This window comes from Cryptosporidium bovis (genome assembly GCF_009768925.1).
Source record: "Cryptosporidium bovis isolate 45015 chromosome Unknown contig_8, whole genome shotgun sequence".
NCBI lineage: Eukaryota > Apicomplexa > Conoidasida > Eucoccidiorida > Cryptosporidiidae > Cryptosporidium > Cryptosporidium bovis.
In genome coordinates, this window is record NW_027124998.1 from 319,331 (window position 1) to 344,406 (window position 25,076).

A 25,076-nucleotide genomic window follows, 5' to 3' on the forward strand; every position below is an offset into this window, starting at 1 on the left:
TATTCTAGTGATGATTTGCCAGAGCAAGTTGGTCAGCAGAGACCATAATAAGCATCTCTTTGAGAAGCTTGTTAATCTTGTCAGCAATGGTCGTTTGAATGCAATGAAGAGAGATAAGACTATTAACTAAGGATGTAATGATATGATAATTTTTAAATATAGCGTGATGTACATCTTCAGGAATTCCGTCAGTGCCACTCTCGTTACTTCTGCAAAGCTCTGAAAGAGAAACTACGTAACCTTCAATTATTTTCGGGAGATAGAGTATATTGCTTGAGTTAATACCACTATCCGCTTTAGGAATAAACTTTTTGGACTCAATGTACTCCTTAGCAGATCTGTAGAATCCCTTTTGAATAAGGACAAACGTATAAACAATCTCGTTTAATTTTTTTATAGAGTCTAATTTACTTTGTGAGTTCAATGTTTGTTGGTATTTTGGATCATTTATTACTTTGCTTAGTATTGTTTGTAACTTATCGAAGAACAGTTGTTGTTTTGTATTTAACGTGGTGAAGGAATAGCAGACTGGTAACTTAAGACAGTCAAATATAGTATCAAGTACATCTTCAGTTAAATTTGCTTCCATAAAGAATAAAATGGATGTTATGTAGTGTCCCCTATTTCTAGCAAGTCTGGCTATAATGGTATTCATTTCCTCGCAAATGTCTGAGTAGTCACCAATTTTTACGTTTTCCAGTGATTCAAACTTTAAAAATGGCCTACCACTTTCAATGTACGAATGGAATCCAACACTGTCGGAATAGTCATCCTCGACAATGTCATGAAGCATGCTATATTCTATATATTCCTCTAGTATTTGGTTCCTCATTGTTTGAGGATACAATCTCGCCAACTTTGCAATGAATGGAAATGGAATGCTAAAGTTTCTGATTGATCTAATTAAAATCTCAAACAAACTTGTAGAATTCTCCTCCTCCATTACTCCTGAAAATTGTAAAATAGAACGAGCGTCATTTATTTCAATTTCCCTTTCTCTTGTCCTTATTTCTGTCATCGAGTCTGTTTTTTTTTCACCTATTCCTCTTCCTCCTGCCATTTCCTGTTCCCCATCTTTCCAGAATGGAATTAGTCCAGAAATGGCCAAATACAACGTCCACTGAAGCAAAATATTTTTTATTTGTGGATGGTTGTTGTATATCCAAACAATTGCTTCACTAAAGTGAAGAGTATAGCAAAACAACTTTGCAAGTCCAAGACTTGTATGTTCTTTAATCAGTTTGTCATTCTGAAGTTTATTGCTTTCTGAAGTAACTCCCTGAATTTGATTCTTGTTCTCATCATGTTCCAACAAATAATAAAAGTTTTTACCATTCGTGAATTCAGATTGAGCTTTGATTTTATTGAATACAGTACTGAGCTCTCTAGCAGAGCCATTATCATCGTTAGTTTTTAGAATAATATGAAATTGATACCAAACATAGTCTTCCAAAGTGGCATTTGGAATTAATCTCATAATATTCAATGGACTAGTTGAGGTGTTTATGATACTAAAAATTATATGGTAGTAAACCTGTTCCTTGCTATCCACATCTTGTCCAGATCCAGAATAAAAAAGAGAGCTTAATTCTCTGTATTCTTTACTAGAGAAAAGATCCTTATTAAAATCAAATTGAACGCACTGTTTTATCCAATTCTCCTCAATATTTTGCTGATCATCATTCGATTGTGACATTAACAAGGAGCTACTTGTTGAAAGCAAAATAGCAGCTAAACACTTGCAAACCAACGAAAAATTATGTGGTATATCAATGTACTTTACAGACATATCCCAAAGTATTTGCCCTGAACCAATTCTAAACGCCCAGAATGCCAAGAACCAAAAATGACTTTGCTCACTTGGGAAGTTGAACTGGGAGTTCATAATCTGAAAGTGTTCATTTTCTGCCAAATAAAGCTTTCTAGCTATACTGATAAAATTTTTCAGTGATATGAACATCATACTACTTCCGTTACCGGATGCGTATTTGTTCATCACTATACTTGAATTTAGATATAATACTCTGTCAACCATAGATATCTCCAAGGTTCTTATTGAATTTGAGATCATTTGTCGTGTACTGTAGTTATTCTTCAAATTTGTTCCCACCAATAGTGTTAACAGTCTCCAAAATGATACTATTTCTTCCTTATACTCAGCTGGGGCTGAAGAAGAGCTTATTTCTTGTATTAACCTCATTCTGAGATTAAAAGAGGATAGACACATTTTTTGAATTGAGTAATATTTTTCTGTGTTTAATTCAGAATTGTCTACATTCGGAATCAAGTCTGATAATATAATGTAGTTATCTTTCACACTATCATCTACTCCAGAACCTTTATCATTAGTTATATATCCTAAATATTTGTTCTTTCTTTCAAAACTCGGTTTTCTTACATTCAGAGAAAAACTAAATTCTGGACTCAACAACCTTGTGTTCTCATAATTGTCCACCAATGAAACTAAACCGTTATTTGAGTTTTCTATTAACTTTGCTTTCTTCTCATCCCACTCTGTTGAGAACAAATCAAATATTTCAGAATAACATATTTGAAATATAGAGGCTGTAGACTCGTCGATTAAATACGATAAAAAATTTGAGTAATTTGTTTGAAGATAGTCTGGTAAATCTCCTATCCCGAATCCTATTTGCGCTCCAAGTCCGTCTTTTCTGTAATAATCATTGCCATTCCCACCTTCAATTCTATGAACTTTCTTGTAACTAAACGCTTCCGCAACATATCTTTTCCTTGAATCGTAGCTCTCTATTCTTGAGAAAAGGTACTGTATTGAACGTTCCAGTGCAGATATACTCAAATCGCTCACTATTCCCTTTCCATTTCCTGTGTGTTTAGGAAAACTCATAAACCCCGTATCTTTTTGTCTTCTGCTATATGACTTTCTTGATGTTTCAAGCAACTCCTTTATCCCACTCCAAACTACTGGCTTTAGTATTGGAACCGTTCTGTACGCCCTCTCCAGGGAAGAATTAATGTCCAACGAAAAATCAGACATATAATATCTATATTACTTGCACAGCTACTTGTATTTTTTTAATTTATAAATTCTCCCTAATATCTGTATTTATTATTATTCTTGTTAAAAATTATACATTGAGTTTGGCGCCAAAGTGTGGTAAACCTATTTTGTTTTTCAATAGTTAACGGAACCTTCATTTGTTAGGTTCTGTTAACTTTCGTAGCAACTGACCTTCAGCAAACCTTAATTAGTTATGGTTTATACAGACCCTGCTCTACCATTTCCTCTCATATAAGGTCCTCAGTAATTGTTTTCTAATCTCACTGTATTTCTGAGTTCCACATTTAATAGCTTTGCGCGACCCTTCCGACCTTGTTATCTTATCTAACCCGAAACTTTACCAGGGCTTTTTGTAATGTAATTTGTTTGTCCCTCTTTTGGAGTTACCGTCGCTTTATCTTTAACTCCTTCAATTTTGTATTTTTTCTTTCACTTCTCCTTTATTGCCTTGCTACATATAACTCTTTTCCGACTCCATTTTTCACTCTTTTATTAAATTCAGTACTTACTGAAAAAATAGAAATAAAACCAGGGGTTCTCTGTTTGTTTGCTCATGCAAACTTGTTTCAGGTCAGACTATTTTAAATCATTCAATGCCGGTCAGGCCATGCAAAAAAACAAATGCAAAATTTTCCATTGAAGTGGCGCCAAGAGGCTGTATTTTGCAATTTAAACGTCTTATATCTACTTACAGATAAGAGTTAAAAATTAAGACATCTTCCAAGGACGGAGATAAGTAAAGACAGTAAGAAAGTTTTTAGTACTCTGAAGGACAAAGTTTGAACTAGACGCTCGCCTATAAACGTAGGTAAATTCCAGTAGAAAAAGGATGAAGAAAAGGAGAGACAAGGCAATAGTATATGTAGGTCACATTCCATTCGGTCTCTTTGAGCCTCAGCTAAGAGAATACTTTTCTCAGTTTGGTGAAATAAGAAGAATAAAATTGAGTAGGTCCAAGAAAAATGGGCACTCGAGAGGATACGCCTTTATAGAATTTAACTCAATGGAGGTCGCTCAAGTTGCAGCTTCTACCATGAATAATTACATTATCTTTAGAAGAAGTCTAAAATGTCACGTTATTCCACAAGAAAAGATCCATCCATTCATATTCAACAAGTCAAAGAAACGGAAGGATGTTCCCAGTGGTAGTGACAGTTTGAAAAAGAAAAACTCAAGATCCGCTTTAAAACTGGATAGAGAGTTTCAAATTAAAGAAAAGATACTTAAAATAAACAACTCCTTGGAGAAGGAGGGTATTGATTATTTTATTCCCGTCTAAATCTCTGTACATCTTTATTTGCAGATGTTCCAAGATGACAAATCTAAAGTTAATTCACTTTAGATATTTTATATTATAAACCTTATATGTTTTCTATTTTAATAATATCTATCTATTTATGTTACTCACGCCTTTTTTCACATTCCTGTTCTCTGGAGGACGTCCCTTCTTCAGTGACACCTCACTTTCCGCTACTCTTTTGTTGGATGTCAGGCAGTTACTCGCTTTGACCTAGGGCGCCTACATATTAGAGTACATCTTGACATAAAACGGAGTGGGAACGGTGAATAGTGCAATAATGGAGAAAATAGTAGATACTGGAGCTTCTGGAGTAGGAACAAAGCGGGTGAGAACGAACAAGGATATAAATTTATGCATTAATAGAGGTGGGTTTGAGAATGGTTTGGGAAGCGAAGCAAAAGTACCAGGATCAGGCGAAAGTGACAAAAAAGAAGAGAAACTAGTTTATGTGGATACAAAAAACAATAACTACTTAGAAGTGAACACCGATGTAATTGTTGATTGCGGGAACGGACTTTCGGATAGGGGTGTTTCGTTATTTGAATGGTACTACAGAAGTCAGGGCATATGTAACTCCGAAAGTGAGTACAATGAGTTATTTGAAGCAATTAGAAGGCCTCTTCCGATATCTTTTAGAGTCAATATGTCACACCAACAAGTTAAATTGCTTATTTACGTTATGGAAAATTCTATTTTAGCAGAAAATGGAAGGGAAGAACAGCTTAGCATGTTAAAATTTAGAAAAGATAAACTTAGCAAAGAGTGTATTTTGTATAATATATATGATCTTTCTAGAAGCGAGATGAAGAAGGAGCCTGGTTGCGACAAACTTCGGGATTTTATTAAATCACAGGATATATTTGGAACTATATCTAATCAAGAATGCGTTTCAATGCTTCCATCAGCAGTTTTAGACATGAATTCTACAAACCTCAGAGTATTAGATTTGTGTTCAGCCCCAGGAAGCAAATCAATGAACATATTGGATTATATGAATGTTAATACAAAGCAGGAAAATGAAGAAAAACCCCGTTTAGGAGTTAAAATGTGTAATGGTATAGTTGTTATGAACGACGTGTGCACGAGAAGAATAAATACATTGATTACACGGATAAACAGAATGCCATCTCCCTCAGCTATTGTTACGTGTATAGACGCAACCTTTATGCCAAATTTTCTAAATAAAGGAAATAAAGAGTATTTCAAGTTTAACAGAATATTGGCAGATGTTCCTTGTTCTGGTGATGGTACTATGAGAAAAAATGGAGATATATTGAAGAACTGGAAACTGGAGAAGGCGTTCCATTTACACAAGAAGCAATTATCTATTCTTTCTAGAGCCTATAGACTTTTAGATGAATATGGGAAACTTGTCTATTCAACATGTAGTCTGAACCCGATTGAAAACGAGGCAGTTATTTCAGCACTACTACAGAAATATGATGACGCAGTACTTGTTCCTCCTGGAAATATTATAAACAGTAACTTTAATCTATCCACTGGGCTAGACGATTGGTTTGTGTACTGTTCTCCTAGTTGTGGCCCACTAAATAACTCTGACAACCAGAACTTCCAAAATAATAGTGTTCAAGACCGTAATTGTTGTCACTCAAACAAGTACATCTCTCCAAGTATGTTCCCAAACAAAGAATGGAAGGAAAAAAAACATTACGAGAAATGTGCAAGAGTGTTACCACATAAAAACAACACAGGTGGATTCTTTTTTGCAATTATTAGTAAAAAGCCAAATGGCAATGACAAAAAAGGTAATGAAACTCATTTAAATTCAAATATAGATGAAAACCGCATATACAAGTATGAGGATGTTGAAAATTCTGTTTGGATAGACATTTCTGACTTTTTCGGACTTAATGGTAATTGTGATGTTGACCTAGACTGTTTAAGCGAATTTCCTGAAGAAATAAGAAAGTTTCTCGCAAGTAATAGAAACCATACTAATAATGAAATTCTTTCAAGGAATAATCTTGTGCTTAAAAAAGGTAGCAAAAATAGTATTTATTTAATCAACAGTGGAGTAAGTGAACTACTGAGTAACCACGATATGCCCGTTAACCTGAAATCAATTGGAGTCAAATGTTTTGAGAATCTAAAGGGAAGCATATCTGGGAACTCTGACTTCAACTGGAGAATCACACAGTCCTCCGCCCCATATCTAATTAGATTTATGAATAAAAGACTGTTGTTCGCAAGCCTAGACTTACTGAACTGCATTAAAGGTAATAATATAAAAGGTGAAGAAACAAAAAAACTTGCAAATGATGGCAAACTAATAGGAATATCCAGTCTTTGCACTAAAAATGAAAGCATCGAAGGTGGTTGCATACTAGTTGTCATAGTCCCGCCAAATGTTATAAAATACAGCGGAGCTCAAGGAGTAAATCCGGAATTTAACGAATTGAACCAAAGCATTATTTTGTCTGCTGTACTTTATTCTGATTTAGGGATTAATATATTTGTTCCAAATAGTTACATTAGCTCTATTAAACAACTATTGTTTGTATGATTCAAACTGAAGGAACAACTGACAAGTGTTTCTACCTGCCTTCCCTGACTGAAATCTTTTGCTCTAAAAGAAATATTAGAAAATTCAAATGGATATACATGGTAGCAAAGATAAATATATAAATATGAATACACATATTTGCGACTTTTAAACCAATTAAAGTTGAATCTAACAAAAACCTTAACTACTGCTGCGCCTATTTGCTGTAGCAGGCACCAAACCTAGGTATGCATGCGTTTGTGTTAATTTTCGCCATTTCTCTTACATTCTTCGATGTCTACTCTGTTCTTCTCTGCTGTCTCTCCAGTATTCACTACTTATCTCGCTTTTTCTGTTTCCAACTCACTACCTCATACCCCCAAACATTCTTTGTATGTCGGAAGAACACTCGAACTTCTCCATCTCCTTCATTATGTTCATCATGTTCTGAGCTCCTCCCATGTTTTTAAATATCCTCGGGTCAATAACTTTTTGCATCTTCTGAATTAATTGCGAAGGATTTCTCATCATAGATGACATGTCCAAACCACCCTTTTTTCCGAGTCCGAGCTTCCCTATTTGTCCAACCATTTTCGAGAATAACTTGTGTTGTGAGAGTAGCTCCTGCACATCTTCCGGCTTTGTGCCGCTTCCACGTGAGATTCTGTCTATTCTGGATTGGTTGATGGTTTTCTCATTATCTAATTCATTTTCAGTCATCGAGTCCATAATAACCATGAATCTTTTCAACTTCTCTAAACCGGCTTGTTCGTCTTCCTTTGCCAAAAAATTGGGGCCCATTCCTGGAATCATAGATAAAAGTGCACTTGGAGAGCCCATGTTAAGCATGTTTTGAAACTGTTCGTACATATCCCTAAGTGTGAATATACCCTGTACAATCCTATTAACCATATCAGGTTGTTTATCTAGTGGCACTACTTCGTTTATTTTTGCCATTAAACCAGATATGTCACCCAATCCAAGCAGCCTGGAAACAAAACCTTTAGTTTCAAAAGGCTCAAATTCATCAAAATGTTCTCCAGTTCCGATAAATATAATAGGGGCTCCAGTAGCCGTTACTGCAGAAAGAGCACCTCCACCTTTGGCATGACCGTCTAGTTTTGTTATAATAACACTTCCGACATCAACAGCGTTACAAAAAGCCATTGCCTGATCATAACAAGCCTGTCCTATGTGACTGTCCATTACAAATACAACGTCATCTGGCTTAGTTTCCATAACTACCTGTTCCATTTCCAAAAACAACGATGACTCTTGTTTGTGTCTTCCAGATGTATCTACTATAATTAAATCGTATCCTTCCTTTCTAAATTCATTTACACCATCTCTCGCAATCTTGACTGGGTCCGTTTCAGTGTAGCTACCATAAAATGGTATCTTAACTTTGGTTGCATTCTGCTTAAGCTGATCAAAGGCACCTGCTCTAAATGTGTCTGCACATACCAATGCTGTTTTCCAACCTCTTTTCTGATAATAATTAGCATATTTGGTGCATGTTGTGGTCTTTCCTGAACCCTGTAGACCTACAAATACTATCACATTTGGTTTGTCTCTCCTAGGCGTATAAGGAGTTCTTTTAGGCGTAAGTATGTTTACCAATTCCTCCACAACGGCTCCTTGTATTTGACGTCGTTTGTTCAAACTACTGCCACCTCCATATTCCTCCTTTTCTATGGATCTTTTTATATTGTTTCTCAGCTGAGCCACTAATTTTACATTTACATCTGCCTTTAACAGTGCTGTTGTTATCTCTTTCAAACACAAGTCCACTGCTGCCTCATCCACTATTGTTGCAGACTGAAACTTCCTTATTGCAGATGCCAGCTGGTTACCTAAATCTGCTAAGACCATTTTTCTCAATTAGAATCGTGCTTGCTGACTTTTTTATTTATTTTCTTTCCAGCTTTATTTTCCTTCACATGATTAGTTTTCTTCTCAAACTATATTGGTAAAGCTCCCGCCTCTTTCCCTAATATTTATCTGTGCCCTATCCCATTCGGGTTCTCTAGCTGAAGTCGCACTAAAGGGGGAACAACAATAATGATAAAAAAAAAGAAAATGAAAGAGTACTCTATGCTTTAACAACACAAATCCTAAATTTTATATGTGTAAGGGTTTCTGAGTAAACTCTAAAATTAGGCTTACCATTTTTAAGAAATTGCCTAAATTAAGGTGCAGAGCAAGAACTAAAATGTATATTACAACTGCATTTCACGTAATATACATATATACTTACATGCATGCACAATGTATGTTTGTTTTCATGCACTGTATATGAGGAGTGCATACGTGTATTTTAGGAATAAAAGCCGGCGACGAAAGCATCAAACCGGACCTAAAGGGAAAAATAAAATAGAAAAAAAGGTAAGAGATTCAAGAGTGTGACCCTTTTTAACATCACATTTATCGTTCATTTAGTTTCGCCTTTGCATATGATGATTTCAAATAGCATTATAATTGTACTTTCTCTTCTGCTCTTTTCCACACAATACTTGTCACTCAATTCTGCGTATCGCGGACATACTATCTTAAATCTAAATTGTCACCAACGCAATAGGCGCAACAGGGAGACAATATAGCCAAAAAAGGTGACCAAGTGAAATAAAAGATTAACATATTATATATATTTTCATGTATTCCTTATCACCCGAATTACATTACAGAGTAAATGGAATAACCAAATCGGATGCGTACTGAATGGACTTTTCACCATTCAGTTTGGCTCTAAAGTAGTGATATGCGAAATCAAGCAATATTCCAATGTTAAATAGCTGAACAATTATGTTATAGTTCCTGGATTCGTGAGGTATTCTAAATAGTGGCATTGACATCCAATACACAAGTGCAAGTATTTTCAAACTGAATTCAAACATCGTAAACAAAGCAAGATGCTCCGAAACCTTTCTTGGACTTTTAATGTGAAACATATACAACTGTGGAAGAAGAGCCAGTGCTCTAATAGCATCATCATAGGCCAACAAGGAAGTGATAATGCCCAACCTTCTTTTTGTTCTGAACATTAAAAATACAATTGAAAGTGGTATTGCCAATATATACAGTACAAGCCAATACGAGTAACTTGAAAAAGACCCTATTAAGCCGGTTGGTCTTATTTTTCCTGCCCTTTCTCCATTCTTAATTGCCTCCTTGTCTATTGAATTTGAACCAAATAATAACAATACCCTAACTAAAATGTTCAACCCAAACGTGTCATATTGATCTTCAATAGTGTTAGAGAACTTACTCCATACAGTATACAAACACAAAACTGACAGCACTGTTGACAGTATATCTACTTGGAAAGACCAATCCAACATTATTCCAGTGTACATTGAAAACCATATATTTAATAGTGCTCCACAAAATTCAGAAAAACAAAGTGCACATAGTGTTTGTAGTGATATTCCAAGTGCACTTCTATCGTTATAAACTTTGTAAGTCAATACTCCGTAACACGTAATACACATAAATGCATGTAACCAACTACATGCATCATGGACCCACACAAACTTGTTTAGTGACAAATACAGAAAACCATTCTTTGTATGTGTTCGTCCTGATGATGCTCCTGCACCGATTACTATCGTACTTAAAATAAGCAATAAACCCGACAACAGTATTTTACGCTCTTTTTGCATCATCTCGTGATTAAATATTAACATCTTAAACTTTAACTCCTACCTTCTTCCTCGTGAAAGTATTTCGCCTTAATTCTAACTTCAAAACCTAAATCACATATATTAATGTTCTTTTATATTTGTATATAAACCTTTTTATCCCTATTTATGTTTTATCTTCCCCCTATTTCTATTCGTTTTTCCCTTCTTCACAATGAACCAGTATAAAACTGCTAAGAGGACTAGAGACACCTATCTGCCTTCTCTTTTACTTTTTTTTAGTTTTTTATTTGCTTATTTACCCCTCTCACTCCGTATCTCGTTATACCTTTTTTTAATTTTATATTAAAATATGAGCTTCACACAAAAACCGATAACATGAAGATCGGGTATTTAGAGCGCCCAGCTGCATTTTTTCATTTCAACCGAGGTAAAAAAATATTGATTTTTCAACTAAACTGATTATTTTTTTTTATAGCCTTATTGTCACTTTAAAACAATGTTCACACTTTTGCACTGCATTTTTGTCTGGTATTCGTATTCCTTACTAACAAGATCCGCTTTTTTCTTTCTTCATCCAAGTATAGACATGCATCTATACACATGTACATAAATACATGCAAGCATGCACATTCAAGACATAGACCGAAAATTGCACCAAAGGGAAGAATCAAATAATATCTAGTTTCGTAACTTCTGCACTGTCAGAGTATTGTATTTCAGGGGGTTTCGCTTTCAATTCCCCTCCCTTAAAATCCAGGTCCCTTAAATTGCGTTTTTTTAAGGAGCAAGTACACTATATTCAGAACTGCTTTGTACCTGATAAACATCGTTTCTCGACACATATGCAAACAAATTCTAACCGTCCTTATAAACGGAGAACTAGAAATAACGCAAATTCGTACAAAAATACAATTACTTAACGTTATGTCAAACTTACATTTTGTCAATTTACATCGTTATCCTAATTATGAGAGTTTATTCAGTAAGTATTCACGAAGTATGTTATTTCAAGAGCAAAAGCGTAGTTAAAAAACACTTATATCCGCGCACCAGAATGCTTTTGTTTAAAGTTCAAAACCTGCATTTGAACCAATCCCGTAGTTTGTATTAAAATAGTGTAAAATTGTTTTCTTATCTATCACATTTGAATTATTATATAGTGAATAAAGCGCACCTGCCTGGAGGGAATTATCAATAAAATCCTCCAAAACCAACCCTATGGCCTTCGTAACCTTCTCCTCTAGCTTTTGTTCGACGCCCATTGAGTTTTTGCTCAGTATTCTCATCTCCCTAAGAGCCTTTGCAACTAGCTGAGATATCACATCATTTTCTTCGCCCATTTTGGCACAGAGAGAATTAAAACGGAAAGAGACACAAATAAACAGTACTCTTAAATTCGTGATTCAAACAATTAATGACGCTCCTTTGCTATTTAAGAGCAAAAATCACATATACTATGTGTTTCTCTCCCTTTTATGTTTATTGTCACTGTCCGTGTAAAGACTTTTTTTCTCGAGTATAAAAGCGGTAACCGCCTGCCCAAATAATGGGTGAACCTAAAAACACGCAAAACTAGGTAATGGAAAACAAATCAAAGGATTATTAGAATGAGTAAATTTATTTGGCGAATTTTGGCAAGAATGTGCACTCCAACTTAAATACAATACCTTTTGAAATCAATAAGTCACATTCCAAATAATCTGAAAAAAAACACTACACGTTGCTGCTTAACCTGGAAATACTTTTTGAAAAAACCACTTTCATTTGTATTACTGCATGCACATGCATGTATTTGTGTCACTCAATAGTGAACAAATTATTAACATTACGTTCATTTACTGTTGTTTACATTTACAAGTTTAAATTGTCGAAAAAATAGGTTTTTCGTCTCACTTCCCATTTTTAAGCTTCAAACTGAAAAGATTAGAATAGAAAAAATGTCCGGACCTTTTTTTATTTTATACTTTTTTCAAGTCCTTATTTTAAAAAAATAGTTATTAGAGATTAGAGATTAAAGATTAAAAGTAGAGTTTTAGCAATAAATAGTCCTTCTACATTCGCTTTAGAATAGATACATTTATTCCATTCAATACGACCATTAGATTTAGGTAAAAGGTCCAATTGTCTTTAAGTTAAATTGAGTCATATAAAAGATACATGTAATAAAAGAATAGCTACATATAGATAAATTAAGATATATTCAACACAGACCGGAATAGTAGAGAAGCAAAGAACGGTTGAGCGAGACCATAAACTAAATATTATAAAAGAAAATTTTGAGAATAAAAAGAGAAAATAAGAATCTAACTGTATTCATTGTCAATTTTTATCCGTATAAAGGTGAATAATAATTACAGTTACCAAAAAGTGTGTAAATACGCACCCAAATTAAGCACATTATTTTTTTATATTAATAATTCAACATAATAAAAATAACAGTTTAATTTATTTACAAGTATAATCCGGTCAATTAAATAAAGGAGTTATCTGTTTAAACGATACTTATTCCTATAGGCACTTCAACTACTTGAAACAAGTTTAAAATTTACCAAAATGTCTGAATTTGTTGAAAGTGAGGTAGGTCACAAATAATGTATTCCTTAATCCCCGAGACTATTAAAGTTCTTGAATAAATTTATCCGGGTATAGAACCAAATAAAACAAAAAAAGTTGATGTTGAGAGAGGGGATTAATGGCTAAATATTGAACATCAAACAACTTTCGTCTAATTATTAACTCACTTTGTTTTTTCTGCATATTTAAACAAAAAAATTATAACACATATATGTAAATTGTGATAAAGACAAGTGGAAGTTTTGTTAGAGGAAGAAACTTTGGTAGATGTCCAGATGAGCATTGTAGGGCAAAATCACCTAGTGGAAAGCCAGGAAAGTCAATAGAAGAATTATGTACATGTGGCAAGCATGTATGCCCAGCTCCTCTGAAAGAACATATTTCGTTTAAAGCGGAAAGTTCATACAATACAGACTATAAGAAATGGGAACTACCGACCTTCCCGAAACCAGATCCGGTTGAATTACCCAAATCCATCCCATTTGAATCAGATACCTGTTATCATCAAGAATTTAAAAAATGGGACATACCGACAAAAGAAGTAAGACCAACTGAAAAGTTTATTGAACTGCCAGAAAATCGTGACTTTATGACAAGTTACCAAAGTAACTATAAGAAGTGGGATATGCCTAGAGTTGAAATGATCAAGCCACCACATGAGGCTATAAACAACCCAAACTATGGATCTTCCATTAACTCCGTGTATAGAGAAAACTATCAACAATGGGATTTGCCAGAGAAGAAAGTCAGTGAACCAGAAAAGTACGATCCCATAAAGGAAGACAGGAACTTCGGGACCGCTTACAGAACTTCATTCCAAGGTGTGACTCCCCCTGTTTGTCCAGTTAGTTTATTGCCACCCATTCCAAGTCCTCCTCCCGGCAGAACAACAATGTTTTGGGACTCTATATCCAAAAACTGGTATTAATGTTATGGGACTTTAACTAATCAAATGGAAGGAGTCATAAAGTGATTCCAGTAACAAAGATTAAAAAAAATAAAAGAAAGCCCTCCATACATCTTTTAGCTTGCAAACTTCGAGTCACAAAGATTTACTCGCAAATAATTGCACACATACATGCACCAATGCATGTATTTATGCGAATGTAGATTATGTTTTTTGTTTGCAGTCCATTACCGTCACTATTTGTTATTTTGCATAGTGCTAATTAATGACGCATTTACGGTTATTTATGCAAATGAGCATATGCTGACTAATTTAAATAGAAACACTGTCTATTTTTTAATTATCACTACTACTGTCGTTTGTTCTCCATAACTTCTAGTTGAAGCACCTATTTAATTCTCATTCAGTTTGTGCAACTTTGCTTACCTTTTTCCCCACTTTATCTTCATCGTCAACCTGCATTATTACTCATACTTTTAAATCTATTAGATGAGCAGATTAACGATGCATATATGTTTTTGATCGCCTCATCCTGCCGTTTTTTGGCATTCTCTTCTTAAAGCCATAATTCGTTTACAATCAATAGTCAAATATTGTGATTTGACTAGACATACGTAAACAAGGCGCCAGTGACCCCCACAAAATTGTGAGCCAACCAAAGAATAAATAATTATTAGGCCATAAACTACTGAGTAAGAGTATTTTGTGATGATTAGTGTAATATTTGAATTTTACGGCTTTTTCTAATTTATCGGTGAAAACATATTGGGATTAAGATTAAAGAAAAAAGCTGATAAAGATCAACTTAAAGGGGGAATAAGCAACAGCGATAAATAGTTCTTTTATTCAACACGTTACATTGTATTTATCTCTCTATTTCACTTATACAGTATTCTTTTTCAAAGTAAAACAAGTTTATATGTAATTTACTTGAATACTAGTTTTCAACAGCTGGAATAACGAAATAGTTATCTGTATTTGTAAGCAAGTATATTATATATTGTGCATGCTAAAATAAGCACTGCGATTACCTCAAAATATAATTTCACATTATTATTGCTTTGAATATTTACTGTAACATTAATTATATTATATATATTCAGATATTGAGATATAAACACATTACATCACCAATTAAAAATTGAAAGGGTTTGTGATGTCCCTAGATCCAAATCAACTTTCACAACTCGAAGGACTATGTGAATCCTTTTATGGGTAAGTTTACTGCTACAGCCATAACTTTATCTGAAGTGTAATTCCTTGAAATTCAACTGACTTTCTCCGTTCCTTTCCTACAGAGGTGATATTAACCAACAAAAACAAGCTCATGAGGTACTCCTGCCCCTAACTTGCAATTTAGGATGTTTAACACAACTACAGGCCCTTATGGCTCAAAGTAGCAATCCACATGCCTTGATGTTTGCTGCTAACGGTTTGTCTAAGTTATTCACGTCCTGTTGGGCTCAAATTCCGGACAATCAAAAAGAAGAGACAAAAACATTCTTACTTAATTATCTTTATAAATGTGGTCCTGATATGTTGAGATCTGCGCCCTATTTAGTCGGTCATTATGTACGACTTTTATCTCAGTTAGTTAAATACGGTTTACTGGATTCACTGTCACCAAGACCAAATATAACTGACCAAGTGTCACAGTTTTTAAATGCTTCTACAAATCATTGTATCATTGGACTTATTATATTTACAACACTTACTCAAGAAATGCAGAACTCTTCCGGACTTTATTTTGCAAAATATAGACGTGCAGCCATACTTTTCAGAGACACTTCACTCCCCATAATATTCCAAATTGCAATTAAAACTTTAAGACAAATACATCTCGGTACTGTTTCTGTATCAAACCTACAAGAATACAAACTTCTTAAGCAAGTTCTCCAACTTATACACTGTTGTCTTTCCTATGATTTCATGGGTACCGTTCCAGATGAGACTTCAGATGAACAGAATACTGTTATGATACCACATTCATGGACAGTCTTAAGAGAGGAGTACGTTCCAATAATATTTTTTGATATGTATGCAAAATGTTGTGGTGTGGGTGGTTCCCTATCAGACTGTGCAGCAATGTGCCTTCAGTGTCTCATTTTATATTCATCGATCAGAAGATCATTCTTTCCAACTCAAACAGACAGAACACGTTCTTTAGCGTCTCTTATGTCTGGAACCGCTGGTATCATCCAAACTAAAATGGGTTTGACAAATGAAGATTGTTACCATGAACTTTGTAGGCTTCTTGGTAAACTTAATACTGCTAATCAACTTACTGAACTTGCTTCTTCTGATGCTTTTGGAGTTTGGATAGATCAAGTCTACGCTTTCACCATTGCATCTCTTGAAGACTGGACTCTTCTTCCAAACAGCAAACATTACCTGCTTGGTCTTTGGAGCCATATGGTTATTCCCCTTCTTTACCAAGGAGATAGAGCTCCTACAAATCTTGAGAAATATATTCATAATATCACAATTGCTTTTATTCAAAGTAGTATGAAAATCGCAGAAGCAATAGCACAGGGGAGTGACATCGATGATCCACTAGACAGTGAAGTTACTCGAACGGAACAACTTGATATCCTTGCTCAACTGAGTAGATGTCGTTATCAAGAAACAGCAGAATTTATTGTTAATCTTTTTGAAAAAGTTACTGAGGCTGCCAAAAATGGTAATATATCTCAGAATTGCTTCATTTCCCAAATCACCTGGTGTGTTTATATGCATGGGGCGTTGATTGGTGGTCATTCAATTAAGCTCAGAAGACCTCTTATGCCTGGTGGGTCATCATCATCCTCTTCCTCAACTGGAGGGACGGGAGGCAGTAACAATAGTAATATTAGTGGTAGCAGTGGTGGCAACGGTAATAGCAGCAATAGTGGAGGTGAAACCTCCTACCACGTACTTAATGGAAAACTCGCAAGGTTAGTATTTGGGCTTTCCCAACAAACCGATCAATTACCAGATACACCAGAATCACTAGAACTTGCTTATCTTTATTTTTTGGAACAATTCAGAAAGGTTTGTCTCGGTGACTACGCCAAGCAATTCATCCAACCAGATTCAGAAGAAACGACTCTTGCCTCTATTCTTGGTGTGAACTCTGACGACGATGTGCTTAGTCTTATTATTGGTAAAATTGGTAGGAACTTACAATGTAAAGGTAAGATGGAGAGTGTTATTAAAAAAACACTCTCCCTTTTCCATGAACTAGCTGCAGGGATCTCGATTGTTCAATATACAGATAGAACCACACATCTTATTGTTTCTGGTCGTCTTTTGCTCAAAAACGAACAGGTCAGGAAAATACTTCGCAATCATGCATCACCAGAATTCACGTTTTTAAATATTCCCAGATACGGCAAGCATAGAACTTTTTATTATTTTACTCTCTCTAAACTACTTTTCTTAGAGGTTAAAGAGGAAGAAACATCTTTTACTACTGAATTGAGAATTAATGGTGTAAATTCCAATATGCAACCACATACCTTTGAAGAATTTATGAAACCACTTGAAAAGGTTTTCGATCTTATTTGGGAGGAAGTTATATTAGGGAATAACCTCAATGGTATCAACAATAATAATATTATTGGAGGAGGAATTGGTATTGGAGATGCTGGGTATAATATTAACCAGTTCAAGGTGCCACTTATTGGTTTGGCCAGAGATCTTAGAGGAATATGTCTAGCATGTGTTGGCCCAGAAAGTTACAATATGCTTTTTAATTGGCTAGTTAATAAGCCAAAGCAGCCAGGAAGAAGTAGAATACACTTATTTACTTGGGCTGCTGATAGACTATGGGATGACTCTGATGTGATGAATCCACTTCTTAAATTTATGTCTGAATTTGTTGATAATAAATCCCAAAGGATCAACTTTGATAAGGCATCTCCGAATGGAATACTTTTATTTAAAGAGGTCTCCTCTTTAATTTGTACATATGGATCTAGAATTCTCTCAAAACCAGATAATTCATTTCAAAATATATACAAAGAAAAATACAAGGGACTTTCTATAACACTCTCCATGTTGTGTCATGCACTTTCTGGTGGATACACTAATTTTGGTGTTTTTGAAGTTTACCAAGATCAAGCACTTGAGAACGCACTCCGTCTTGCTTGTAGAATGTGCCTGGTTATACCAGAACACGATCTGCAATCTTACATGAAAAATTTCAAATCCTATTATGAGTTTTTGGAACTCGCATCGAGATGCTTTATGACGACATTCATTACATCACTTGAGCCACAACATCTTTCTGTTATTTGTTATTCGCTCGAATCTGGTTTATGTGCAGTAGACAACGTTGTTCTCCTTGCCTGCTGTGCAACCTTGGACCATCTCATCAATTTTATATTCTCTTTAATTGAAAAAGAACGTATTCTCCTTCCAAATGGAGTCCACCTTATTTCCAAAAGAAGAAATAGTGATGGTTCCTCTATAATTCCAGGAGAAATGGATGGCATGGACGGAGATTCTTCAAATATTGTTGGAGCAACCCAAGGAACATCTCCAGAAGGAAAAATGATCTACAGGTTCATGACTGAACAGTCAAATTCTCTTGTCAGAATTATGCAACTTATGTTTAATTTGGTCACAACTGGAGACTTAAGTACTTGGACTTTCTCCAGGTCACTCCTGGGCCTGATTATATTGTTTGAAAATGACTTCAGGTCCATACAGAAGCAACTTGTGGAGCAACAGGTTGAGGAAAAAAAACCAAAATACCAGCTACTTGTCCAAGACCTTCTTAAGGGAACCGATGGAACTCTTTCCAGTGTCAGCAAAGACGCATTCACAAGAAATCTTCATTTCTTTGCTCACGCCGTTCGTTCAAATACCCTCTAGGTGATTGAAGTTACTATAGATTTGTACAAACAGTTACTTTTATCAATAAACCTCCTTCATACTCCAAGTTGTTTATAGTTCCATAGGGATTACCAATAACTTCAAATCGATAATATTTTATTCTCCCACATTTTTTTAGGTACGTGTTTTCGCCTGGTTTCCGGCACATTTGCACTTCTTATTTGTTGTGCATGCATGCAATATTGTTTTGTCCGCCATTACCCAGGTGCCGGTAGTGTTTCTGTATTCTAATTTGTGAGAATAGGCGGGAAACTACGTCGAGTCGGAAAATTGTTAATGTGAAAGTAGCAGGGAAATGAACGGGAGGAAAAACTGATAAACTAGAAAACTTTAGGATACGGTTTGAAGAAGTGAATCGTATAGCATATAGAAGTGACAAAAAGAGGACAAGTAATAACAAAGAAGTGTACAAGTCAATTATATTTGAAGGTGTAAATATCGATGGTTCACGGCAATAAATCTAATCGCAAGAGAGTCCTACTAAAGGTAATTATTTTGGGTGATAGTGGAGTCGGAAAAACCTCTTTAATGAATCAATATGTGAACAACAAGTTTTCGGCTCAGTACAAAGCAACTATCGGTGCAGACTTTCTTACAAAAGATATTGTTATAGACAATAAGTTAGTCACTTTGCAGGTAAGTTACTCCACAATTTCTGTTTGCATTGTACATTGTTCTTGAAAAGCGAAGTTCGGAGGTTTATCATGGGTGATTCCCATTTAAGTTAGATGTGCAATTGAGGAACTAACTTTATTGTTGAACTCAATGCCGAACAAAAAAAAGAACAAATGCGATTTATTTTGTCTTTTTTTCTTGCTTTTCTTGATAAACATGTTGTGCAATTTAAATAAATAATTTGAAACACAATATTTACTTTTCGTTCTAGATATGGGATACAGCAGGACAGGAAAGGTTCCAGTCTTTGGGAGTGGCATTTTATAGAGGGGCAGATTGTTGTGCCCTTGTTTACGATATGACAAATCCAAAATCCTTTGAGGGTTTGGACGCCTGGAGGGAGGAGTTTCTACTTCAAGCCACCCCAAAGGACCCAAATTCTTTTCCCTTCGTTGTCCTTGGAAACAAACTGGATCTTGATCAGAAGACCAGAAAAGTAACTTCACAAAAAGCCTCAGCCTGGTGCAAGTCTAAGAATATTGAGTACTTTGAAACATCAGCCAAGAACGCAACTAATGTGGATATTGCTTTCGAGGAAATCGGCAGAAGAGCTCTTTATAGAGAAACTTCTGAAGATCAAGTTTACATTCCGGAGCCTCTTACGCTCAATGACAACAACCAAAGCAGTCACAATGAATTTGGAATTGGAGGATGTCCTTGTTAAATGCCAATACGTATCCATTATACAAACTTTGGCTAAATAAATAATTAATGGTTACAAATTTAAAATTGAAAGGAAAAAAAGTCTTTATATGCCTGGTGCTTCAAATAAAATGCATTAACAAAAGTATTATTGTTACTATATTAGACAGCAATTCATATTTAAACCAAATAATGTGCTTTAAATATTATTCGTTTTATTTAAATGCATGTGAATCGAAAGAAAGTCCCGAAAAATTAAAGAAATCCTTTAAGTATACATATTAAAGTATATCTATTATAGTTATTCTTGCCTTAGTCTGTTGGGTCTATTATTCCTCCTTCAGAAAGTTGAATTACACATTCTGATTCGGGAAGATGCGGAGAGCCGTAGACTTTACACACCCTTTGCTCCCCTTTTCCCTTTCTCAAGCTTAGTCTGACATGAGAGGCATGTCCAATTACATGTCCTCCAACGGGTTTTGCCACATTTGGCATGAAACTCATCCCACCAGCAGGATCCGCCATTACATGATTCGTCATCACAATCGCAATATTAAACTGATCGGCGAGTTTATTTAGCTTACTTAATGTTCTGTTTAGAATTTGCTGCCTTTCCGCCAATTCGCCTCTTCCACTGAACTCTGTCCTAAATAATGCTATAATTGAATCTACAATCAAGAGTGCAAATCTTTCCTCGATCATTTTTCCCGCTGCTGCACTTATAAGTTGATTCAAATGTTCGTGAGTGTATGCTCTTGCGTACATTATATTGTCCAGAGCAACATCGCCTTGGATACCAAATCTCTCGGCTATTTTTACTATTCTTTCCGGTCTAAATGTACCTTCCGTGTCTATAAAACACACTTTACCATTTCCTCCATTCATTTCAAGTGGAAGCTGAGCTGCTACACATAATGTATGGCATATCTGCGTTTTGCCACATCTGTTCTCACCGAACAATTCCGTTATACACATACTCTCAAATCCTCCCAATAACATCTTATCAAATTGCTCACTTCCAGTTGTTATTCTCAGTATATTCTGGCGTTTTGTCATTATTTCATTTCCTGATTGAAAACATGAAGATTGGTCTAATTTTTGGGCTGCTTCTACTATTTTCTCGACTTTAGCTTCCGACAAACCTTTAATATTACACAGTTCTTTTTTTGTCGCCTGGATAATACTCAAAACCGTACATAAACCTGCACTCTTTAGTTTATTTATATCTGCTACATTTATACCCGCTGACTGCAATTTATCTATTTCAACATATGATTCCTCCTCAGTGCATTTTGCCGAAACCTGCTTAGCCACTGACTTTGATTGACAGAAACTGCTCATTATTTTTAATTTGTCTTTAAAACTCCACCCTTATTAATTATTTTTCCTATTCACACACTAATTTTAATTTACTTTCTTTCCACTACTATCTTTCTCATACATGTACTTTATCCTCAAATTTCAGAATATTAAATATGCATGTACATGCAATTTCCCATACTTTGCACCTCTCCACCGCCCCACTTTTATTTCTATTGGAGCACCAAAAATAAATATAATTGCCAAATTGAAACAAAGAATCTTTTTGTAACTCAATTCACCTCCTATTCTCTGTGTTTTAACTTTTCTTTTTCGGCCTTTTGCTACATGTCCACCAGTCACCTCTTCCAAATGTTTAATAAATTAGAAAATCGAAAACTTTGTTTCACTCATTATATCTGTTTCATTATGTTTAATACTAAAATTTAGGTTGTACTTAATTCTTATAACTTTTATGTGTCTATCAGTCGGCCTTTCATTGGCACTGTTTTTGTACTTCATATTCCGCAATATTTACCTTCAGACAACTGGCATTTTCCCGCAGACTTGAAAAATTATTTTTAAATTTATGCTGAGGTAATATTCACTAATATAAATGAAAAATTACCCCTCCTAAAGATGGATCAACATCAAATACTTCTTCAAAACAAGATTGTAAAGACTACGTTTGCAATAAAGTCAAAGGAAGCCGCCATCCAATCTGTAAGTTGGAAAACGAGTCTCTAAATTTGCATTGTGATTTAAAAAATAATCAATTAAATTTAACTTAAATATCAGATAAGTGAACTTGAAGATGAGAAAGTGTACAGAGAAGTTTCCAGAATGTAAGTTTGCTTAATTTTATCCCATCTTTACCATCAATTTTTTTAATGTTTTTCGTGCCAACACGTTTGATACATTTACATACTCATTCGAAAAACGTCCTTATTCGCCAATAAATTTGTGATATGTAATTAAAAATGTCTCATGTTAAATTTTAATGGGCGCATTCATTGGGTTTGTTATATCCTACAACTTTGCAGGTTTATCCAACAGTCAAAATCTTCCCTCAAAATGCAACTTGAAAAAGAATTAGATGACCTAAAGGCACTATTGAATAAAATGAAGGTATGTTCGCGGACGTTTGTTACTATAAATTCAATTTCATGAATATTATGTCACTTCAATTACATAGGCACTTGAGGCATCATGGGAAAGTAAACAAAAGCAGGCAAATTCTCAGACCAGTTCTCAGTCTAATTCAAAATCATAAAAATATAGTTGTTGAAAACACTATTCCTATCCACAATAAACTAATAATGTTAAGTCCATTTAATATCAATTTGTCTTTATCTCAATCGAACTTAGTTTCCATGTAATTTAACAATAAATACATCTCTTCATGCAACATCTTTTCTTAATCGATTATTTGTATTAATTCAAACATAAATTTATGTTTTAACTATCTTTGCTTTCCCTAACACAATTAATAATAAACAATTTAAATTGCACCTTAAATCTCCCGGTCAAGAGTAAATGCTTTATCGCACTCTGAGTGAATATTGATTTTCCTAGACAACGAATTAGAAGGGAAACTATCCATCCTTGAAACCGCCCCCACATCCTAAAAACAGCACAAATGGACACTAAACTCACTAAAAACATAAAGTATTGGTTCCTTCAACAAGTATAGGAATATAACAGTAACACTAGAGATGAACAATGGAAAACGATTAAAGAGAAAATACTGAACTAAATAACAATTATTTGAACTGTCAGTAATCCAAAAGTAGATATTGGAAACCCCATCTCTTGAAAACAAGGAAGATATATACAGACATTCTGACCCGAGTTCGTTAAAGTAACAAAATCAAGTCATTAAACGAATGTACATACCCGGCTCGTGCCGTACCCTGAAATCGTTAGTGTATCTAGTTCAAATTAAAATTCAAATCTATACACAGAATCGTTAATGGTTGTGGCAAGTAAGAGAGCATAATCACTTTCACAAGTACTGGAATCACAATCCTTTGAGAATAAGGGAACAGAGTAAATTCCAATGCTAGTGCTCTCTTTTACAAACAAATCAATGAATAAAAATGTTAATTATTAAGCACAAACAAGTTCTAGGCCAGAAATTACTTCGCTAGTGTACTCTCGTATTATTCGCCATGCTAACATTTTTTAATTATATCACTTCCCATCATTGCATCTTAAGAAAACCATCAACCAAGTCCTTAACTAGTATTATCGAGGCGTCACAAATTATGCAGAAGCAGACGTGTATTTGGTGACTGCCTTTGTTCCTTCTGAAACTGCGTGTTTTGAGAGCTCACCCGGGAGCATAAGTCTAACAGAAGTTTGAACTTCTCTGCTAGAAAGGGTTCTCTTCTTGTTGTATTGAACCAACTTAACAGCCTCGGCAGAAAGACGGTCAAAAACATCATTAATAAAGGAGTTCATGATGCTCATGCTTTTCTTGCTGATACCTGTTTCTGGGTGTACTTGTTTCAAAACCTTGTAAATGTAAAGCGCAAAGGATTCTGTTCTCTTGCGTCTTTTCCTCTTTCCACCGTCTGCAGGGGACTTTCCTGCAGTCTTCTTCGCTGCTTGTTGTTTCTGAGCAGGTCCTTTAATTGATTTTCCACTTTTTCCTGACATGGCGATTTCTTTTACCAAAATATTAACTCTGTGATTATATTTGCGGACCAAACTTTTATTTTCACAAGTGGAAATTGCGGGAAAATATCTGCCTGTATTTTTACTTATTTTTTATTAACCCATTTACCCACATTCATCTTATATCTACTATTACATGTTTATGTCTACTATTCATTTATTATTATAATTAAATGCATGTACTTTTTGTATTACATTACATAACTATATATTTTTTTCTCAAATGCAATATTTTGATGAATTTATTTGTCCACATGCAAATTATTTATGACAACTATCAGTAATACTACCTAGTGCGTAATAGGTGATATAACATTAGTTTTATGTGATAAAATTAATGGGGGGGGGGGGNNTATGTTTACTTCTTACATTACATCGCACAGAACGAACCAGCATGGGTGCTACGCCACTAGTCCTGTGTTATGTAAATAGGTAGTGATGTTTCTTCTTGTTGATGAATAACGTAAGTGGTGGCACTGAGGTTAGGTAACTGTTTTGTTTACTCCCCATCCCTCCTCTCAAGTAGTGGTCAGTAGTGTTTTAGGATTATTTCGGATTTGTGTCTACCCTTTGGAAATTTTTTGTTTCTTCCGAAGTAGAGTCGGTTAACTTGATGCAGATGTGTTATATTTTACAAATGCAGGAGAATAGGTAGCTGGTAACAAGAACGCGACCTACTTGCTCGGTGGGAGAGGTGGTATACCGAGGATAATGGACGGGTTTGTTTAAATAAAAACAGCAGTTGTTTATCAAGACGAAAAAATAGAAGTAGAGACGATTTTGTGTTTATCAATCATTCCCTTGTGCTAAATGACTGAATTTCGTTTTAAAGATACCTCCAAGGATCAATGTTCGAATTGTGCGGTAATGTGAGATTAAAACCTCCGGAACGCCAAAATTGGTCAGATAAACTAATGCTGTGGTGAGACAAATATTAG

General features: G+C 34.9%; 11 protein-coding genes across 11 annotated transcripts; 5 read left to right on the top strand and 6 right to left on the bottom strand.

Annotated features, from left to right (window-relative positions):
• Positions 1 to 4: 4 nt before the first annotated feature.
• Positions 5 to 3,016, bottom strand: FG379_003363 (uncharacterized protein; the record flags this gene model as incomplete). Its single annotated transcript, XM_067328992.1, has 1 exon — positions 5 to 3,016. One exon carries the CDS (start codon positions 3,014 to 3,016, stop codon positions 5 to 7), a length of 3,012 nt encoding a protein of 1,003 aa, XP_067185169.1.
• An 853-nt stretch (positions 3,017 to 3,869) lies between these two features.
• On the top strand, positions 3,870 to 4,319 carry FG379_003364 (uncharacterized protein; the record flags this gene model as incomplete). The annotated part of the gene is made up of 1 exon (XM_067328993.1): positions 3,870 to 4,319. One exon carries the CDS (start codon positions 3,870 to 3,872, stop codon positions 4,317 to 4,319), a length of 450 nt encoding a protein of 149 aa, XP_067185170.1.
• Positions 4,320 to 4,617: 298 nt separating this feature from the next.
• On the top strand, positions 4,618 to 6,864 carry FG379_003365 (uncharacterized protein; the record flags this gene model as incomplete). Its single annotated transcript, XM_067328994.1, has 1 exon — positions 4,618 to 6,864. The coding sequence occupies one exon, from the start codon at positions 4,618 to 4,620 to the stop codon at positions 6,862 to 6,864; it is 2,247 nt and encodes a 748-aa protein (XP_067185171.1).
• A 345-nt stretch (positions 6,865 to 7,209) lies between these two features.
• Positions 7,210 to 8,715, bottom strand: FG379_003366 (uncharacterized protein; the record flags this gene model as incomplete). The annotated part of the gene is made up of 1 exon (XM_067328995.1): positions 7,210 to 8,715. The coding sequence occupies one exon, from the start codon at positions 8,713 to 8,715 to the stop codon at positions 7,210 to 7,212; it is 1,506 nt and encodes a 501-aa protein (XP_067185172.1).
• An 806-nt stretch (positions 8,716 to 9,521) lies between these two features.
• FG379_003367 (uncharacterized protein) lies at positions 9,522 to 10,526 on the bottom strand (the record flags this gene model as incomplete). Its single annotated transcript, XM_067328996.1, has 1 exon — positions 9,522 to 10,526. One exon carries the CDS (start codon positions 10,524 to 10,526, stop codon positions 9,522 to 9,524), a length of 1,005 nt encoding a protein of 334 aa, XP_067185173.1.
• A 1,022-nt stretch (positions 10,527 to 11,548) lies between these two features.
• On the bottom strand, positions 11,549 to 11,824 carry FG379_003368 (uncharacterized protein; the record flags this gene model as incomplete). The annotated part of the gene is made up of 1 exon (XM_067328997.1): positions 11,549 to 11,824. The coding sequence occupies one exon, from the start codon at positions 11,822 to 11,824 to the stop codon at positions 11,549 to 11,551; it is 276 nt and encodes a 91-aa protein (XP_067185174.1).
• Positions 11,825 to 13,037: 1,213 nt separating this feature from the next.
• On the top strand, positions 13,038 to 13,986 carry FG379_003369 (uncharacterized protein; the record flags this gene model as incomplete). Its single annotated transcript, XM_067328998.1, has 2 exons — positions 13,038 to 13,061; positions 13,288 to 13,986. The coding sequence occupies 2 exons, from the start codon at positions 13,038 to 13,040 to the stop codon at positions 13,984 to 13,986; spliced, it is 723 nt and encodes a 240-aa protein (XP_067185175.1).
• A 1,135-nt stretch (positions 13,987 to 15,121) lies between these two features.
• Positions 15,122 to 18,822, top strand: FG379_003370 (nuclear pore RBP16 17 (RAN binding 16 17); the record flags this gene model as incomplete). Its single annotated transcript, XM_067328999.1, has 2 exons — positions 15,122 to 15,180; positions 15,264 to 18,822. The coding sequence occupies 2 exons, from the start codon at positions 15,122 to 15,124 to the stop codon at positions 18,820 to 18,822; spliced, it is 3,618 nt and encodes a 1,205-aa protein (XP_067185176.1).
• A 462-nt stretch (positions 18,823 to 19,284) lies between these two features.
• On the top strand, positions 19,285 to 20,182 carry FG379_003371 (Rab7 GTPase; the record flags this gene model as incomplete). The annotated part of the gene is made up of 2 exons (XM_067329000.1): positions 19,285 to 19,479; positions 19,730 to 20,182. The coding sequence occupies 2 exons, from the start codon at positions 19,285 to 19,287 to the stop codon at positions 20,180 to 20,182; spliced, it is 648 nt and encodes a 215-aa protein (XP_067185177.1).
• A 290-nt stretch (positions 20,183 to 20,472) lies between these two features.
• Positions 20,473 to 21,501, bottom strand: FG379_003372 (meiotic recombination DMC1; the record flags this gene model as incomplete). Its single annotated transcript, XM_067329001.1, has 1 exon — positions 20,473 to 21,501. One exon carries the CDS (start codon positions 21,499 to 21,501, stop codon positions 20,473 to 20,475), a length of 1,029 nt encoding a protein of 342 aa, XP_067185178.1.
• Positions 21,502 to 23,724: 2,223 nt separating this feature from the next.
• FG379_003374 (histone H2B) lies at positions 23,725 to 24,120 on the bottom strand (the record flags this gene model as incomplete). Its single annotated transcript, XM_067329003.1, has 1 exon — positions 23,725 to 24,120. One exon carries the CDS (start codon positions 24,118 to 24,120, stop codon positions 23,725 to 23,727), a length of 396 nt encoding a protein of 131 aa, XP_067185180.1.
• Positions 24,121 to 25,076: the final 956 nt, after the last annotated feature.